A 20,328-nucleotide genomic window follows, 5' to 3' on the forward strand; every position below is an offset into this window, starting at 1 on the left:
CATGAACCCATGAGTCCGACACCATACCATACTATGCCATACCATCTAGCGCTGTTCACTGTAAACTGTTAGAAGAACTTCAGTCTAGCACCTGTTCTTGTTTGCGCTTTTCTGAGCTTCAGTTTCTGGGTCTAATGAAGGCACATGGTAAAGACCGAAAGGCTGGCATGCTGTTGGAAACTGGCCCCATGCCCACGGCTGAGGAGAAATGGCAAGTGAGGAAAGGCAGGAATCTATCAATCACCTGAGCCCTCTCTTTCCCAGGACTCATCTTGTCCTTAGGCCACTTCATTTCCAAAAGAACCCCTAAGATCACATCATATAATGTTTGCATTTTGAGCACAATCAAAATATTGAGGAGGTGTAGGCTACATATAAAGATGAGCGCAACCTTCTAGAATAATCAGTCACAATGCACAAATAGTTCTCAAAACAGGCAGATGGACAAACAGACAACAGGCAGACAAACAATTTTCAGGCTAGCTACTGTAACACAAAGCAATAAACAGCAACATGTTTCGACAGGTTAGATCTTCAGGCAGCAATATCTTGGTTCATTAAAAAAAGAACATCCTCGGTCAAACCAAAACTAGTAAAGCTTGACATCATAGACAATTAAAAGATGCAAATGACTTTATTTACTCTAGGTCAGCCACCACTGGGCCCAGCACCATTTTGTCTTCCCTGTTGTCATCTTTTTTCCCTCTCTTGCATCAGTTCTGACGGAAGATAAAAAACCCCAACAACCACACTATCTGTTAAGGACATCACGGGCCATAATAATGAAGGTGAATGCGCGTCCACAAAGCCACCAACATCAGGATTATGACAATCTTATCTCCATATCTGGCCGGGAGAAAAGTATTGATTTCCTGTCAAACTTTATCACGGTCGAGAGTGATGCGCCGTGCGCTGCACAGAAAAAACACACTTACGGGCACAATGGCAGAGCGGTGGAGGAAAAGGAAGGAGTGAGCAGCAATAACAAGAGAGCTGGGGGGGGGGCATTTAAATACTTCCACAAGGGGAGAACAAAGGTTAACAAAGGCAGCTGGGGGGGCCGGGGAGACGTGCCAGACGCGGAAACGGTCCGGCGTGCCTTGCAACAATTGGCCGGACTGCAAATCAGACCAGCTGACAGAGAGCCAAGAACAATAAATAAAGACGTTTCACTCCGCCGGACTGAAGCAGCGATCCGACCAATAGAGTTTCATGATTATTTTTCTGATGAGTGATAATATAATGTCGGGAAATGGGTTTTATGACTCATTAAAAGCGACCATCTTCTGAAATTTCCACCCCATTCCTCAAGTTTATTTCTGACCACTGGCCTTACTGTAAAACAGCTTAGTACCAGTAACATCGGGTTTGATACTGAATTCCCCAAAATGGAAAATATGGTCCTTTTGTAGCTACAGACCCCCTTCCCAGTAAACAGTTAAAACTCCACAGGTGCTCGGTCGAACCTTGTGCTCATTCAGACATTACATTAACGTAAATACCACGTACCGTTCAACAGACTACTTAGTGTTTTTGGTATGTAGAACAAATAACATTCCCTTGGTTTGATTTCCAAACTCTGTTCAGTCTTTTCATGGAGAGTGTAAAATTATGTTGGCAAAAAAAATGTTAGGCAACAAAACATACAAAGAAAATCATAAAGGATCAATTAAGCACTGATAGTCTTCCAGAGAATGACCATAGGATGGTGCTTTTCAAACTGGTTTCACACAGCAACCAGGTATATTGCATTAGTACAATACATTATTGGCATTTAGCAGATGGTCTTATCGAGATCAACTTAAACAAGTTACAATTTTTTTGGATCTTATCCACTTATACAGCAGGGTCTTTATTGAGGCAATTCTGGATTAAGTACATTGCCCATGGGTACAACTGCAGTGCCCCAGTGGAGAATCCCTTTTGGTTACAAGTCCTGATTCTTATCACTATGCTACACTGCAATCCCAGGTATGATGTTATATTTTGTTTGTCTCAAAATGGCACCCTTAAGTGCAATCATGAGTAACACCTCTTTTGAGGTGTAGTTGCTGTTGATCTGGGTTTAACTGCAGAATTTAAGGGGGGCACTACTCCTCTGTGATTGAACAGTACCTCAGAAAAAAAATCCCAATGATTACATGGATGGCAAAGAATAAATACTAACGAAATACATAAAAATACAAATAATAATACTAATAATCACAAATATCACAATATATCACAGAAATTTGGCTTAGACTGGGAAGTACAGTAAAAAATGCATGACTGCCCTGAAAGGATTTGCCAATAAAATAAAGAGAGGATTAAAAGGATGAATTGTTTTTAATAAATTGTATAATAAAATGGTCCCAGAAGCTAAAACATGAGATGCTGGCATGAAAATTAAATTTGATGGAATTAAATCTACTGCTCTGGAAGTTAACACAGGTTACATAAGCTTACACCAAGTCAAAGATGGCACAGGTTTATCTCACACATGGTCATTTCAAAGGCAGACACATCATGCATGACGACTTACCAGAAGCTTATTAACGTCCTCCATAGACCTCAACCGGAGGGATTTACTTCAAGGAAGTAAATTTAAAGATAAAACAAAAAAGGATGGACTTGACAATCCATAATGGTTACATAAGCTCTTACTGATAGCAGACTCTAAGTAATCACCTTGAGTGTTATCTGTGCCAAATTTGTGGTCAATAAAGCTTTCCATCTGCATGGGGCACATTTGTTTCCTTAATGTGGGGAAACTGCCCCTGTGCCAGTCCTTTCTCCTTCATTACCTCCCATTTCCACTTAAAATGTCATCAGCGAGGTTTATTACTGGCACCCCCGAAGACAATGCAGCTGGAATTTTACACCACACACAGCCCTGATGCAGCTAAACGTACAACTTGTGTCAAGTCTGTGTGATATAGGAGGACATTTTAAAAAGGCAGTGAGCCAAAAAAAAATGAAATAAACTATCTACATTGTTTCCACAAAATGAAAAATGCACTTGTCGGACAGAGACCTGTGCCACAGGCCTGATGTCAACAGGCTGGCTTGTATGAGATCACACTGCCCATTCTTCCGCCTGGAGGGCTACAACTGGCTGCAGAGATTCAGAACCTCAGGGAGTGTAGCAATCCGTCAGGCTGCGCCGGACAAAGTTTTCAATTAAGCAGGTAAGGAAGCCAGGGAGCATTCCATAGGACAGGGTGCCAGGAAAAAAACACGATGTGAACTTATTAAATGCCTTTAGCAAAGTGTTTCAATTGGTAAAGATCCTGATGTGAACCGATTTTAACTGCAGAGGTTGCAGGGCCCACATACACATCACCGCACATGTACAGGGGTTGCAGATTTATTTTTAGCGCAACAACAGGGAAATTTCAAGAGCCACAATCAACAACAACCTTTCCACCTGTACCTGCGAACAGAGATACGGTTTCCCATAAGCCCTTGCCAAGTTACACCTGCCTGCTGAGGGGATAATTATGGAAGAAGGTGCAACTGCCTGCATTTAGAGCTGTGGTTTCCTTGCGCAATCTTCTATTCAAAACAAACATGTTCCCCTAAATGTACTCCTACATACACTAAAATGCTCTTTGTGAACCAGATAAATTAGCGGGTTTGAAATTCATAAGAACCATTGGTTATTTTCCTGGAGTCTCAAGCAGAAACTAAATCTGACTAAACACTATACGTATCTGGCCTATCTAGAGTTTTATTTGTAGTTGATGTTGAGGAATGTATCCCCACTTACACAGTAAATTGCATCAATGAGACAATCTGGGTTTCGATGAGGGTATCTCGGAATACAGTGTATCTGAATCACTGTTTCTGTATCACTCATGGCGGGATCTAACATTAACAAACTTCAGCAGCGAGCTATCTGGTGCCATTCTCGACACCACTGGAGAAACGCAATTACAGTTAAATCAACAAACAGGCTCTTTATCTGAGCCATCCTGGTTCTCCATGTGGCGTCTTGGCTCTGCCTTTTTTCCTTCGGCTTCAGAAAACTCCTCTCGATTCCGCGTTGGGGCGGATCGGCGCAGCGGGACGCTTACTGACCTTCCAGATCTCGGGAGGTTCTGGTATTGCCTATTCCGCACATCCACCCTCTGCAGTGCTTTCTGCCGATGACATCACGGAGCCGTAGGGGGGGAAAGCCTGATGCTGAATATTCCCTTTCATCTTAGGGTAAAGAGGGTCTGCAACCCGAGCACGCACATCACAGACGGAGGGCCCGGATAGGAGCGCCCAGCATTTAATGCTAAGAGGATAAATGCTTATTCCCCCCTCCCTTTACGCGAGTCAAGGCTCAGTGCGGGAGGATTCTGTGACAAGACATGCACTGCGTTGCCGTTTATATTTCTTTCATGGGGGGCACGGGTGCTGGTTCCTATTTGCTGAGCAGCATCTGCGCTTGTTCACGCTCTGGACTCGTGTAACGTTGAATTCCAGGGGGTTCCGTGAGGAAGAGGGGGAAACGCATCAGCGGTTCTGCCCTTGTGCTCCACACAGCAGCATGAGCCATTACGGTCAACACAGGGTTTCTTCACAGCTGGCTGGACAGAGAGAGACATGTGGACAGACGGACAGAGGAGGATAAGGCATTGCATAGACTGCGGGGAAGCCACACTCCAGACAGCCCTGAACGAAGACGGCCAGCAAGCGGGGTTTTCTTCAAGCTAATCTGGCCCCTCCCGTAATGACATTCTGTTTGTACTTCATTGACCCCTGGCTTCGGCAATCATTAATTTCAATCAGCCTGCCTCCGAGGTGTCCCGGCTGCTGTTCGCCGCGTCCGAGGGGGAATCAAATGAGATCTAGCCGCATCAGGAGACTCCACAGCACCACCGGGCAGATCTCGGGGGAGGGCTTGACATTAAAGATCTGTGTGCTCAATTTTGGAGGAGATCTGTGGGTCCGGGGCGCCTCTGGAAAGGCTATTAATTTGTAAAATATGAATTAATGATTAAAATTTCATGCCGCGCTTGCCCACATGTGCCAAGGGTTATATTCAGAGGCAATAAATTTACTCTGTGGAGCAGCGCTGTCATTCCCGCGACTCTTCAGTGTCTCAAAGAAAATGAATCCACCCATCATACATATCTACTATGGCAAAGGACCCCCCACCCCAAATATAAAGTAATGCATCTAATTGTTCAACTGTGGACACATCTTTATATCAAGCTAAGCGTATTTTATCAAGGTCCATACCATGCTACTAATCTACACAGATTGATACGATGTACATGGGGGAAAAAGAAAGAATTCAAAATGCATTGTTCAGAGTACTTTTAAGGCCAACAGCTCTAGGGGGCCTAGCACACCTGATAGAGACAGACAGAGAAAAGCAGCTGGAGGGAGATGCAGTCACATAGTCATCATTCAACGCCGAGCTGGGACCAGGCACCAGAAAACACATCTGCCTACACAAAACCAGGAACTAACAATCTGCAGAGCCCGAAGGTTACAGAGGGGGGGCGGGGCATTAGGGGGAAAAATAAACGGATGAGGCCTGGGGAGACCGCAGCCTTTTCAAAAACAGCCGATGTGTTGATAGGTGCTTTTCGCACATCGAAATAACATCTTTGCTTCGGAAGCGGTGAGTGCTGGCGCGGGCGTACGCCGCCGGCAGCTGCGAGTGTGCAGAAACCGCGTCCCGATAAGTAAAAGCAAACCCGAGGCTGCGCCGCATTCAGGGATATGACACCTGCAGGGTCTTTTCCCTGTGCGGAGCGTTCGCTCATACAAATGTTATGCAAAATCGACAGAGGCAAGATACGGGACTTCCTACTGGGATGCGGATAAAAAAAAAAATAAAAAAAAAAGTTCCCTTCCTCATTCAAAAAGAATGGCTGATAAAAATGGCATTCAGAAGCCGTTCTGGAAGAACTGTGGAAAAAAAAACATAACTTTCTAAAGAAGGGAAGAAAAAAAAAAACTTCTTATCATGTCGCCTGCCTCACAGTAGTGGTGAAAAAACATAGAGAGGCTAAAAAAAACCACCACAGATCAATTATTTGATCAATTGGGACATGGCCTACGCCCTGATAGAAAAAGGACAAATGAGAGGAACTTCTGTTGATGCTCATTAATGAACAATGAATGCACCGAACAGCATGCACACCATTTACTGCATGCCGCCATGCACAGAGATAAGAACTGAACTGCGAGGAGCCATTCCCCAAAACGGGATGAGCAGGAAACCAGCCACCTCCTGCATAGAAAAGAGGGTCTCACGAGAAGAGGCACACACAAAACCGCCCCTACAGCTACACTGAGGAGACGGCGGTCATTTTCAGAGTTGGGCTCATGCTGGCCAGCCAGCATGTCTATGTGGGGTTCTGTCAGATATACAAGCCGATCTGTTCAGCCACCAAAACACAGAGCTTCCCACTCAGACCAGTTTTACCCAAAGTGCACATCATCACTAATGAATGCATCTCTGATATATCTTTCCTTCTCCTCTGAAATCTTTTTCTCCTCCTGCCATCTTGCATTTACACTGTAATAATAAAGATAATCTTTTGTATCTATGCCTGTTTATCTGTATTTGCATCCTGATTTATTTCCCAAAAATCATTCTCAAGCTGACCCAATAAAAAGCTATATCAATATCCACTGCTATCTAACAATAAGGGATTACCTTTTGCAAACATTGACGCAGAATATTAAGAGGGATAACACAAGCATATCCAAATATTTAGATAAGCTGCATCTGGCACGGTAATAATTGTGCTTCTTTTAAAATATGAATCAGTTTAATTAATTTGCTGATTTTTGCTGGATGTCAATCTGAAGCTAAGGATGAAGGCTTCCCATGAGGACCTTTTTATTGAGTCTGAAATGAGACAATGGGGATGAATGAATATAACGATGCAACATGTCTGTTAAGCCCAGAAGTTAAATAAAATTTAATTGATCATATCGACTGGGCTTGGAGCATTTAATGAATCTTGTGTTGAGAGCTGATCTTATGCTCCTTGGGAAACACTCTCATGCCCTCTAGTGTACAACTAAGGATCTGCAAGAAGCTTTTTTTTTTTTTTTACATCTGTCAGACAAATATATACATATTTTCTTTCAAAAATGTATGTATTACATTCCTTTTATAAAACTCGTATTAGCACACTGCACGTTGGGTACTTATGAAACCTACTCTTTGTGCATGTACTCATTTCAACAAGACAATGAGCACAAAAGCCAAATTGCCTTTGAGAAAGGCATTGTGTTATCTGCTACTAACTCTAAGCTCTCAGGTCTTTTGTAGTTGGAATTAATTGGTTTAGTCCACTGCTCCAACAGCTTTATCCTCACGATCAAAGAAAGACATCATACTGATTCCCCTCACAAAGCACTATGGGGCAGACAAGACAAGTGTTGATCAAAGGGCTCAAATTACAGGTTTCAAGTTATGACTGTTTATTTGATAATCACCAATATGTTCTCAACATTTCCAACAACAAGCCTTGCTATTAAGAAAAAAGACCCATCAAATGAATTTCAAATGATTTTTTTCTCAGCAAGACCTGCACACTCTGATGCAAAGCCAACCCTACACCAAAGCCACAGGAGCTGCCATAATTGCCTTCTAAAGACGTGTCTTGTGAGAGTGATGATTTTAAACTTGGCAGTGTTACCACTGGGCCTATTCTGAGCTTGGCAAAGGACAGACACTGCATTTTGGAGTATTTCAGCTGGTAGTGTTTGCGTTTCCTGGCCCGCTGAGGTAACAGCAGCTCACAGGGAGGTGAGGGCTCGGGTCCTACTCTGTTCCCTATCGCTGGTTGCCGGGGAGAAAAAAAAAGCGTCAGCCGATGCCACGGTTTGATTCATGGCATGTCAGAACTCTCATTACAGCCTCCTGTCTGGCAATGTCAGACTATCTGAACACCACTGAACAGACTCAATTTGTTTTTATTTTCCCTTTCTCCTGTCCCCCATGGAGGGAAAAACAAATGAATATATACAGATAAACCTGACAAATGATTGACTGAGGGAGGCCCTGTCAGGCAATCATGAGCAGACATAAGGATCTTTTAATTAGCCACCCATACTGTGGGTGACATCACTTCCCCTCGAAAGACGCGGATGCCAATGCCAAGGCGTCACAGCCGCTGAAGAACGGCGACACCAGTCTTTAATTGGTTTTGCGGTACCTCGAACGCCACCTCAACGTCAGCTCGCAAAATGGGGATGCGTCCGTGACAACCCAAAATAGAAACGTTTCGTTGAGCGCCAGCTATCAGCCTGAGAGGTCCGCTTTCAACTGAATTTTAATCAGAAGTATCACATCAAGATCGTGTGCACTGTCTCTTTAAAAAAGAAAAAAAAAAACTGAAACAATGAGAGCATATCACACCTGTCACAATATTCCCTCTCCTTCCCATGGGCTTTGTCTTTTAAACTGCCGCGATCGCACAGTGGAATTGTTTGTCAAAGACAATACGCCCTGTGAAAACTGACGCCGGTGCCAGAAAATGCTACCTCCAGAACGAAAATGCTCTCATGCGCAATTTCGTTTCATTCCCAATCACAGGCAGAAAGCAAAATTACACTGGCCGACACTAAGATGGCTTTTATCAATGACTTGCACCACTTCTGGCTTAATTGCTTGCAGTGATGAGGACTCCCCAACAAAATGTTTGTGACAGATGACAAAACACAAGCCTCAAACCTAAATGGGAAGGGGTCCTGCTGTCATCGCTAATACAGCACCGGGTGAGATGAAGTGCTGGACACATACATTCATCTCGGACACCAGGTGCGACATTAACTGTGCGGCACCATAACATAACAGCTTTGTCTTGCTCCACTGTACCTTTCTGGATTCATTATCCTGTTTCCCATGGACCGTGCATTGAAGGACCTGCTACAAAACCGTTCACGGACAAACCTGTGTGACAAGCACCACACCTTATGCGTTTGTTCCCCTGATGTTGTTTGTCCCAGGGCGTTTAATATGATATACTGGGAACCTATCAAACAATCAAACACCCATTTGTGGCGAGCAGTAGTCATCAATTTGCAATAGCACAAAGCCACTTCACCCAAATCCTTGATACAGTCCAAACTACTTTTTCATGCACCACCGTACACATTGTCGTTATACATGTTAGCAAAAAAAAAAAAAAAAGAAAATTCACTTATCTCCCTTGTGGAATTAAAATGAATGTGCTTGAAGGTGCCTTTAATTGGAATTGAAGAAAACAAGATAAGATGTCTAGCTGGTGCCCGAGAGCACGTGCGAGCTCTTTTGTATTTCTGTCAGAGGCCCGGGGGAGTGTGTCACCCTTATCTGCGATCTTTATCGCCACATCTGCCGAGACACATGACCTGTTCCTTTAATAACAACATGCTAATTCCCCACCCATTAAATCACCACTCCCTGGACCAACAAAGCCACACTAAAACACATCCATCAAAGAGAGTGCAGGAACTACTGTACGTGCAATACACAAGACTGTTTTACGCTACCGCTGCAATACCGGGCAGCAGTGGGGCACAGCTGTGAGGAACTGAGGATGAACCAGTTCATTTCCCAGGTGGAGCATTACTGTTGTTCCCTTCAGCAAGGAACCCAAATCAGTAAATATTTAGTTTCAATAAATACCCAGCTGTATGAATGGATGATTTTTTTAAACTATGCAAGTCGTTGTGGATAAGAGCATCTGCTAACCAAATGTAATTGAACTAAATTACTGTGCTGACACACCCTGTAAGGCTGGGGACAGGATTTTCAGCGCCAATCTCTATGCCTGGCCAAATGCCTAGGAGTTTTTTTTTCTCAATAACTGTTGGAAGAATGACCACAAATGCTGCCAAAACCCCATTTTTCAGTCATGATTTTAGAGCTGACAAATAAGAATTTTTTTTTTGGTGCAGTGTTCATGTCTGGCCAGAGGGGGTCAGTGTGCAAGCATTGTGCATGTGTGAAGGACGATGAGGTTCAGCTGAACTGGAAATGACAGGCGGTGCCTGTAGCAGAAGTTACAGCCTCAGGCGGGATTTCTGGGTCCTTCCCATAAACATTACCTAATATAAACTGGAAGAGCATCAGTGGTACACAAACACGGGCGGGTACCATGTTTGTGTAACAACATATTACCGTCCAATGACTTCAGATTTTCACTTGAACACAGTCAGGCACTGGATGAACCAAAATAGAGGCCTGACCAGAAATATTTCACAGACCATGAAAGCCAAACATTTTCAAAAGATGGTTTATGTTTCCATCTCCAGCTCTTTGTTTTACTTTCTTTGGAATTACCTTTGTGTTATGATAAAACCAGTATGCGTCTGGGGCATTGCGTATGTTCTCCTGCATGATGTTTATGGTGGGCTTTTTAACTTGTGTACTCTCTCATTAAAAAAGACATGAATCACCAGCCAGTATATGATATAAAGCACTGTGGACTGTGTTTCTGAAGGACAGACAAAGGGAGTTCCCTCACATGTAGTATTCCTTTATGATACTACATATTAAAGTCTGTATTGATCAGACTCCAACCTCCCACCCAGAAACATCTATGCCTCAAAGAACTGGGAACCACTGCAATAAACAGAGGAAAGTGTGGAAGGCAGTGCCATCATGATGGCACTGCAAACACTTCACAACCATAACCACACTGCTAGACAATAGGTGGTGTAGTTTCATGACAGTTTTATGGAAATCATGTGCCCGTGTCGGGGGAAAGGGGGCGTACTTACCAGGCTGGCGGTGAGAGACGGAGCGGACTTGCCGAGGGTCTGGGAGCGCATGCGCACCAGGTTGGAGGCCTCTGGGAGGGGCTGCCATGCCTGCTGCGGGGAGACGTAGGGCAGCAGGTACTTCCCTGTGGAACGACAGCGGGGGCGTCGGGTCAGAACGCAGGCAGCACAAGCTCGCTACCAATCACGTGGCCTTGTCCGGTGACGGGGCTGGATAGGATCAAGCACAACCAGGTGGCGCTGGGCTCAATCCACTTACACTTGAGCCCTGACACATCTGAGTTATATAAGAGGAGCACAACGTCAACCTACTTAACAGACAGGTGGATAAGCGGGCCTGTGCGCTCAGCGATCCTTCAGTGTAATGCCTTCTACCATGCTGAAACTCTATAGCATGTATAATATGTCAATACATAGAGCTCAGATTTTATACAATCCTGGCATGAAAGTCTGGTATTAAAAACAGCAGAGAAACAAGATCACAGTTATAAGCTGGAATGAGAGAGTGAGAATCATCATGCAAGTGAATATACGGTATCAGTACAGCCTAGAAGCAGGTCAAAAGGAATTACTAAAACAACCGCAATATTACTGAATATAGATTAGCAAAAGATAAACAAGGAGAATATGGATGAGTCTCCAGAGATCTTTGACTGAGGCTGGTAGGTTCCTGCCCTCATGAACTCCTGTGAATGGCGTGGATATTTCCACTTCCTGTTTAAGGAAACACGCGCACTCAGACATGCTGCCAAGCAAAGATGGGGGTGGGGACTAGGGCGTCTCCTCATTTTTTGACCCCTGTGGGTTTCATCATCACTGCTGCAGAGTCAGGGAGAGAGGCAGGACACTGGCCATCCAATGAGAGGCCTGTAATGAACCTCTGATCTCTGCTGATTCACTGCTACTCTTCCTCCCAGCTCACCACTTCCCCTGCACTACCAAAGCAAAATGTCCCTCCATAAACGGGTTACTGTGCACAAATAAAATGCAAAACATAAAAGCAGAAATCATATACATAGGCCTGCACATTAGAAAAGCGAAGTGGGGTTGGGGGGCAGCAGCATGTATTGCCACTGGGTCAAAGAGAGTTAAATCCCATTCTCTACAAGAACAAACCCCTGATTGAAATTTCCATCCTTGACTAACTGTGCTTTGACAAGTGAATAATAAGTTACCACCCAGGTTTGTGGCGTTTCATTGTGAACGACACCACAAGGCAACTTATCTTTAATTGTTTAAGTAAAGACCAAGTCTCGGCCTGCCTTTTCCAAACTTGGCGAATGCCACGCCGACTGAGACGAGATGATTCCAGAAATCTCTCACGCGCCACTGGCAGTGATTAACTGTCAGCGTCTGTAAGTCAGTCAACCACGACAAGGGCTGCCGTCGAGCTAATTAAAGGAGACAACGGGAAAACCAATATGCGAACACATCGAGTGTGAAGTAATGGGGAATGCCATTGATATGAAAAAGTCAGGGAGCCTCACACTTGACTGGAGCTCACGCACACGAGCCAGTGCGCTTGTACACTCCATCCTCTTCACACTGTAGGGCCTTGCTATCGCCGGAACCTGGCACTGCTTGACTAATGCAATGTACTGAATTATCGCAGGGTGGCAGGTGCTTGCAGTGCCTTACTGAGAACCTGTGCACCAGGTACAGCAGAGGTGTTCCAGCTGCACGCCTGGCTTCCATCTCTGCCGATGACCAGGGACACATCTTCTGTGCTACGCTTCGGAGGGCTTCCCTCTCTCCCCCACAGCCCCCTGCATAACGAGCATTGGTCACGAAGGGAACATGGCTGTGGCCGGCTCTCGACGTGCAAGAGGGCCCCGCGCTCACGACAGCGATGAGCCGCGCTTCAAAGCACTCCTTAATGGCCACACGTTATTTTAGTGCCGCGTGCGAATGCATATGCAGATCCACTCCGTCTCCCAACGCGGTGATCCGTTTGAAGACGCGTCGCGGGTGACGCATTTGAAGACGCCACGAAATGCACTAAAACAGACAGCCAATTGTGTGACAGTCTTTATTCTTGGTTATTTATTCTGGGTCTCTTTATTCAGTCCTTGCATGGAAGTGAAAGTTCACAGTGGACTGAATCAGTAAATAAGATATTAATGCTATACACAACATTAATGCTGTGATCTCTGTATTAATATTTTGGGCTTTTTTATTATGACAATCAAAGTGCCTTGCGCAACATAAATTGTCAATTTACGGGCTCAGTACTCCTCAAAGGAAGCGTCTCTTATCACACAAATTCCCCGATTTTGCACCATTAATAAATCTGACTAGAGTATAACAGCAAAGGAGCAATTACATGAAAGCAAAGTTAGGGCAAGCCTGACTTCTTCCAATCAACATCAAAAACTTAGTGGGCGTTAGTCTTCATAGGGTGAACAGTCTCATTCGACAGGTATGGGAAAAATACTGCAAATGCGCGTCTGTGTGAGAAGCAGCACCGCTGTTCGAGACAGAAGCTTTCACATCGCTGATGTCATTAACCTGGCCCCTGATGACGGCTCCTCGGTCCGCGGGGGGAGGTTTGGTGCGCGCTCGCTCGCTGCGCTCCGTCAGCTCTCTAATCTCCACTCTGACACTTCAGCGCCTGGCCTCCCTCGCTCTCTCTCTCTCTTTCTCTCTCTCTCTCAGGCACACCACGCCCAGCCCCGGCAGCCACATCCTGTACCTCGGCAACGAGCCCGGCGAATTAGATAGAAAACAGGATACGGGCGGGAAGAGAGGCAATCCTCCCTGCCTGCGAGGCTCTTGCATCTTGGAGCCGGGGGGGGAGGAGTGGAGGAAGCCCCCCGCTCGCCTCGCTGTGCACCGTTGGGCCCTGGGAACCCACGCCAGCGTAGGCTGGATACAGTGCAGCATGCGCAACGCCCCCCCCCCCCCCTCCCACGTCTCCCATCTCCTACCATGTATCAAACAGGGATGGAAACAACACGACAGGCCCAGAACAGTGTCATGCAGATTACAGACATGATGACAGGTATGCATGAGAGTGTGTATACATATACAGCATATGTGTGAGGGTGAGTGTGTGCATATACAGTATGTGTATGTGTGTATATGTATATGTATATAAAGCATGTGTATGTGTCAGTGCATGTATGCATATACAGTATATGTGTGACGGTGTGCATATACAGTATGTGTGTGCCCATACAGTATGTGTGAGAGGGTGTACATACAGTGTGTGTGTGTGTGTGTGTGTGTGTGTGTGTGTGTGTGTGTGTATACATACAGGATGTCTACGTGTGTGTGTGTGTGTGTAGGTATACAGTTTATGTATGTGTGTGCATATAAAGCATGTGTATGTATTAGAGTGTGTGTATGTGTGTAAACATGTGCATATACTGTGTGTGTGTGTGTGTGTGTGTGTGTGTGTAGGTATACAGTTTATGTATGTGTGTGCATATAAAGCATGTGTATGTATTAGAGTGTGTGTATGTGTGTAAACATGTGCATATACTGTGTGTGTGTGTGTGTGTGTGTGTGTGTGTGTGTGTGTGTGTGTGTGCGTGCGCATGTGTGTGTGTGTGTGCGCGTGTGTGTGTGTGTGTGTGTGTGTGCGTGTGCGTGTGCGCATGTGTGTGCGTGTGTGCGTGTGCGCGTGTGCGCGTGCGTGTGCGTGTGTGCGTGCGCATGTGTGTGTGTGTGTGTGTGCGCGTGTGTGTGTGTATGCATAAAGAGCATGTGAGTGTGACAGCGTGTACCTGTCAGAGCGCCTCCCAGACTCCCGCGCCTCAGGTGCTTCCCGTCTTCACTGAGCTGGCGCTTAAATTTCAGGGTGACCCCTGGGCCGTACGACACCTCTGGGTTACTGGACTTTCGGAAGGGGATGGAGGGAGGGTACAGGATGTTATCCATCTGGGGGAAGAGAAAAGAGGAGGCAAACAGGAGATTTTAGGGTGGACAAATCCTATGGATGTGACAGAGAATGGACACATCCACACTAAAAGGGCACATGTGAAGCTTGAAGGTGCTTGGAGAATTCCTTCCAACACGCATTGTGAGTTTCTGATCTGGTCTACGGAGTGCACACATGCAGTACAGGATTCAGCTCTCCTCTGTGGCATTTTCCATAAGGGTCTCAATCAGAGTTTGATTAGTCTGGTTGTGTTTGTAACGTGTTTATTTGACTAACTTTGTTAACATCTCTAAACCACCATTTAACCTGCTGGACCAGTATGTGCTGTAGTAGCACCATGCTTTGCAAGCTACCACATATAAAGCAAAATTATGTTCTTTAGAAATGTTCTCACTTAAAGTCACCCAGCTGTCTTTGTATATACATTTACTACATGTACAACACTGATAAAGGGAAACAGGCCTAATTTTCCTGATGTTCCCAGCTCTGTCTGAAATTCATTTTTAAAGCCTTCATTTCTGTACTGGCTTGGGTTTAAGGGACATTTTCTGCAAGTCTTGCACAAAAAGTCCATATTTACACACTGCAGTCAAACAGTAGTATCGAATAGCCATGACGATTTTTAATTCCTCATCTATTTGCACCTGTATTCTAGTAAGTAATAGAATTTTCACACCCTTGTTTGCACTGCACAATGTTTGCTGTGTATTAAAAAAGATGTATTTTTTCATTTTCCAAGCCTTCTTTTCTATTTTATCAGATCTGATTGCTTTCCCCCCCACCGCACCACGAACCTGGCGATCCAAGTGCAAAACAATCCCTTTTTCCATTTCCATCACCATTATTTATTCTTCAATAATCCATCCGCACATAAAATGATTCATTTTTTTATAATGGCGAACAAACAAGCTGACATGCAGCCCTGGGTGCAAAGGAGCATTAAAAAACTAAATTACCAAATCTTATTTCAGGGCCTTTGCGGGTAAACCTTTTTATAGGATGCGCATGTTGTATAACTCCACGGAGATTAAGACATCTCCAGCTGAAAGTACAGAATCCCGATTCCCCCATTAACACAGCATACAATTATTAGACACCCCGCCCCTGTAATGCGGCAAATGTATGCGGCCGGAGAGGAAGAGGAAATCAAAATATCCCCCATGCTGCGAGAGTCTGTCACTGCAACAAATGTGGCGAGGGCAAATTTGGAAGGTCACAGAGGAAAAGGATCAAAAATGTTTGCAGACACTCAGTGCTCCCTTCCCAGATAAACCTCTTCCTTCGATTTGTGATAAACCTTCACGGGCCATTCAGACCGAAATCCCTCAAATTGCCTCCTGTTCTGAATAATTCCAGAAGGTGCACTTCATCTCCATTCTCCCCGAGTGAACTTAAATGCCCCCCCCCTGCACAGCTAAACTCGAACGCTCGAATCCACCAAAACAAACCCAACGAAGCCACGTGGCACAAATGGCGTGAGCGTTCAAAGGCCGTGTAAGGAGTCAGTTAGCGGCACGGCGCGACTCTTTTCTTCCCTCTTCCGCAGGGTAAGGGTAATACCGTGGTGTGGGTTTCCAGGGCAGACACTTCCCCGCTGCCCGATGCGCTGGCTCCCACACGCGGTAACAAACACCCAAGTGAAAGATAGAACCTGATCTGTGACACCTCTCTGGAGAACAATGAGGGAGGGGGAAGAGGTCCTCCCAGGAAACGCAAACCGAGACGGGCGCAGAGCAGCCAGTGGCGTTCCAGCCAAGGTGGCGGCACCCACTCTTTGCACGTGAGGGTCAAGCTGTGCGTTATCCGAGTCCTGTGCAGTGCACACAAGCACCACACGAGGTATGAAAGAGGAACGTGCCCCGGGCACAGAGGGCAGCCCAATGACATTTCAACGACACCAAAACTTCTGCCTCCGACAGCCACAAAAAAAACCCCAAAGATACTCCACTTCTGTGGGTGTGCAGCAGTGGCATGTGGTGCAAAACGGTTTTTGGCTCCTCAGTTCACGTGAGGTTGTTAAGGGAAACAATGAAGAGTCAAGGGAAATCTACCATCAATCACAATTAACAGTCTTGGAACGGCTGATCATTTGAAAGTGAATTTTTCATGATTATTAATCTTATATTTTTATCCATAACACCACATTGTCTGTGAAAGTGAAAATATCAAGCTTCCTGTCTTTCACCACCTTCCTCTGTACATTCACTTGAGCATATTCGTTTTGTTGACAAAACTGATCAAACAGCTTTGTGCGTGCTGTCAAAGAGCAATTATCAAGAGGCATTCTCCCCATTTATTCAGAACCTGTTCAAAATACTACTTCTCGGCTGGTCTCCAACCTGTTAAATAAGCATATTTATATGTAGTATGTCCTCATCCTTCTACTTACAACTGCTGCTCACATCAAATTCAAAACCCTAGTGCTTGTTCTCCTGCACAGACTCTCAGCTCAGCACCCTCTGGTCATTGGGCCGTTCCCATCCTCAGTGGCCACTATGCATGAGACGATTACTCAGCTCACAATATGATGCATTTTGCAAATTGGAGATGCAAAACAAAATAATCACAAAATGATATTCCCCCACTAGACATTCTGCCAACAGTGAAGTCATATGGTGGTGCTATTACTAAGAATCAGTTCAAATGGCCACAAAAATGCAAACAGCATTCAAGAGGAGTAACAGACAGAACAAGTAAAGCAAGCATAAACTCTACAAACCTTTTCAGGGGAAAAAACAGTACAGTAATTTGATTTCGCTGCATGCTCTCCAGGTCAGAAAACATTTCATCATTTTCTGATTTTGAAAATTCAATATTGCGCTATTTCATCTCATGCCTAGTGGCCACACAAATTTTATTGTCCACCCCCGTGATGGAGTGAGCTTTGTGCAACTTCCAGCACCCTGGTTCTAAGAATCTCACCCTGGTTCTTAGGACCAGTTTTCCTTTGCACAACATCCAAAATCTGACCACTAAATATTTACATTAATGCTGGTACAGTACAGCATAGCTCTTTCAGTTTATTGCTAGCCACAATTCCACAAGCTAGAGCTAGAGCAATTCACACATAGCTTGTGATTTTTAACTTCAACATTTATACGACCGGACATTTCCTGCGGCAATTCAGGTTAAGCTCCCTGCCCCAGGGTACAGCTGCAGTGCCCCACCGATGTATCTGACCAGCAACCTTTTGGTTATGAGCAACTCTCAGCATACCATGGTGACGCAAGTTAATGTTGCTCTTATGAATCATTGTTTGGCACCGTGCGAACACTATGACTCAACACAATGTTGACCGTCAGGCTCTACATTCACTGTGGAATGATGCAGAAGCTGTTCTGTACCTGCATTATTGTTGCTCTTTTCCTTCTGTGAGGTATTTGAAATATCATGATGCTTCATGCTTTAGTCTTGCATGATTCTCTGGATTATTCAGCATTTGTTAAGTAAATAATAAATAATATAAACAACGTAAGTCTTTGACCGTATTCATTCATATATGAACCTTTCCCAAGCAAATTCCTCTCTGTAAGAGAAGCATCTTCCCCAATATGGAGCAAAGACCTCCAGAAAAGATGAGACACAGTCTGTCTACACTTTCTTGTTTGCCCCTCATTAAAATGGCCTCCCATTCCACTGGAACAGTTACTGACCAGACTGCCCTTTACCTGATGGCAGAGACCCATAATAATAACAATAAGAAACATGGTACAAGAGAACTGGAGGCCTGTGTTTTACGATGCAGACCAACAGCACTGCTGCTTGCAAAATGCAGTAAAGTCATTTTTACTGACTATAGTTTGATTATCACCCAACTAACATAAAGCACCACTTTCTGAACATAACCACACCAACGTCCAATCCAAAATCAAGGGCAGTTGTAAGTCATAAAGCTTTCCAAAGAAACCCAGTCCTTCACTTGTCAAAGACTGGGTGTCCTCCAAAATTATTTTTTCCTTTTTTTTCTCTACTCCATTTTTTTCTTGTTTTTTCCTCAATAACGACCCAATGTTTTTTTTCCTACTTTTCATCTCTGCATAAGCAGGCCTCAGGGTGATAAAAGCCGCTGTTGAGGCTGTATCGATCTTCATACTCGCGAGCAAAACCATGCGAATTCACAGTAGTGAGAGGAGCCTGGTATTCTCCCGACCGCAGACACTGTGAAACTGCAAGGGCACCTCATGACCGTCACACACACACCTCACACCGACGAGGGTCCTACCCAGTACGCCCTGTTCCACACGCAAAGTGCCTGCACATTTACATTTCCTTGCTGTCCGTTATATAAAAGCGCGGAGATGCATCTTCCCCGAAGGCTCCGAGCAGAGGTGCTTGTCTGGATGAAAAAGAGGAAATAATTCGATGCGCTGCCAAATTCCCGCCGGCAAAAAAAATACAAATCGCGCCGCCACTGTCTTCAGCTAAGCAATCCTTCAAGTACAAGTACGGACACTTGATGCACAGTTCAGCCTCAGGGCCAAAATCACTTCATAATTATTCATCAAGGCAAGTGACAAAAAGCATTCAGTCACACAGCGGGACTTTCATTACCTTCAATTAAATATTTAATGAAGGGTTTCTGAGAGACTCCTCTCCTGTCAGGTTGGCGCAGTTTTAATGTACTGCAAAAGAACTGTTCGCCCTCTGCCTATGTACAAATTACTTAAAACAACTGACTTTCTGCTGCCTGAGAGGATGGCAATGCATTTTGGCCATTCGCTGGCAAGAAGGCCGTCTGTCTGCTTTTGGGGTAGAATATTCATAAGGGTTTTTTTTCCCAAGATTTATCTTGTTTACATTTCCTATTCCATAAAAAATGCATTCCCAAGAGAAATTCCCCCAGGCCCCTTTTTAAACAGCAACAATCATGCATAGCATCTCATTTGACTTGGGCTTTGCGTAAGGCAAGAGTGAAAGATAATATGGAACTCAAGAGCAACAGTTCAGAGTACTTTGCCAGCCCATTTTCCCTCTAACACTGTGGGAGAAGCAGATAAAAAAATCACTACCTTAAACCTTCATAAAACAATCTTTCAAACGATGTCAAACGCTTGGATTCCAGCCCCACTACTGAACGTTATTCCCCTGACAGCAGACAACTCTGCAGATTTCACAGACTAAATAATGTGTGTGTGTGTGTGTGTGTGTGTGTGTGTGTGTGTGTGTGTGTGTGTGTGTGTGTGTGTGTGTGTGTGTGTGTGTGTGTGTGTGTACACGCGTACGCACTTGCGTGTATGAGCCAGTGTGGTTCATTAGAGCTTAATTCTACATTTTAATAGATCCCTTTGAGTGCTACAAAGTCAATCAAAAGCATTTGGTACCTGCTAATTCTGAATAACTGCTTGAAGTTGTAATTATTAGTGGTTGCTGATGTTCACCTGCTGAGATCAAAGGTTCACAGCCCCTTCCAAACAGTACTTCACACTTTTTTCAAAGGAAATGATTTTTAAAAAGTGAAAGAAATGAGAATCATTCTTTAACTTGGCACCCTCAAAAAAAAAAACCCTTGGCAAGATTTTATAGCAAAATCTGAGATGGACGAGCGTCAAACTCTAGCCCACTTGGCACAGAATAACCCATGAGGAAGAGCAGAGTATCACTCTGACTCTGCCCTGTGTAATAGAAATTGTGAGTCCTCAGGCAAAAAAACTGCAGAACGGTTGAAGAATTGCTGATTTATTTGTCCCTCAAAGCCAGCATTAGAAATCTCAGTTCTGGTATTTTTTACATTACATAAT

At 44.6% G+C, this 20,328-nt stretch overlaps 1 protein-coding gene across 7 annotated transcripts in view; it reads right to left on the minus strand.

Moving 5' to 3' along the window:
* The window catches only part of mast4 (microtubule associated serine/threonine kinase family member 4), a 145,556-nt gene that overhangs the window by 93,829 nt on the left and 31,399 nt on the right, over positions 1-20,328 (minus strand). For all 7 annotated transcript variants that reach the window (XM_036530123.1, XM_036530122.1, XM_036530120.1 and 4 more), the window contains exons 2-3: positions 14,436-14,589; positions 10,708-10,832 (exon numbers count right to left, since the gene is read on the minus strand). In XM_036530123.1, coding sequence (XP_036386016.1) covers positions 10,708-10,832; positions 14,436-14,589 — 279 coding nt within the window. The remainder of the gene's footprint in view (positions 1-10,707; positions 10,833-14,435; positions 14,590-20,328) is intronic.

Source organism: Megalops cyprinoides, chromosome 5 (assembly GCF_013368585.1).
Source record: "Megalops cyprinoides isolate fMegCyp1 chromosome 5, fMegCyp1.pri, whole genome shotgun sequence".
Taxonomy (NCBI): Eukaryota; Metazoa; Chordata; class Actinopteri; order Elopiformes; family Megalopidae; genus Megalops; species Megalops cyprinoides.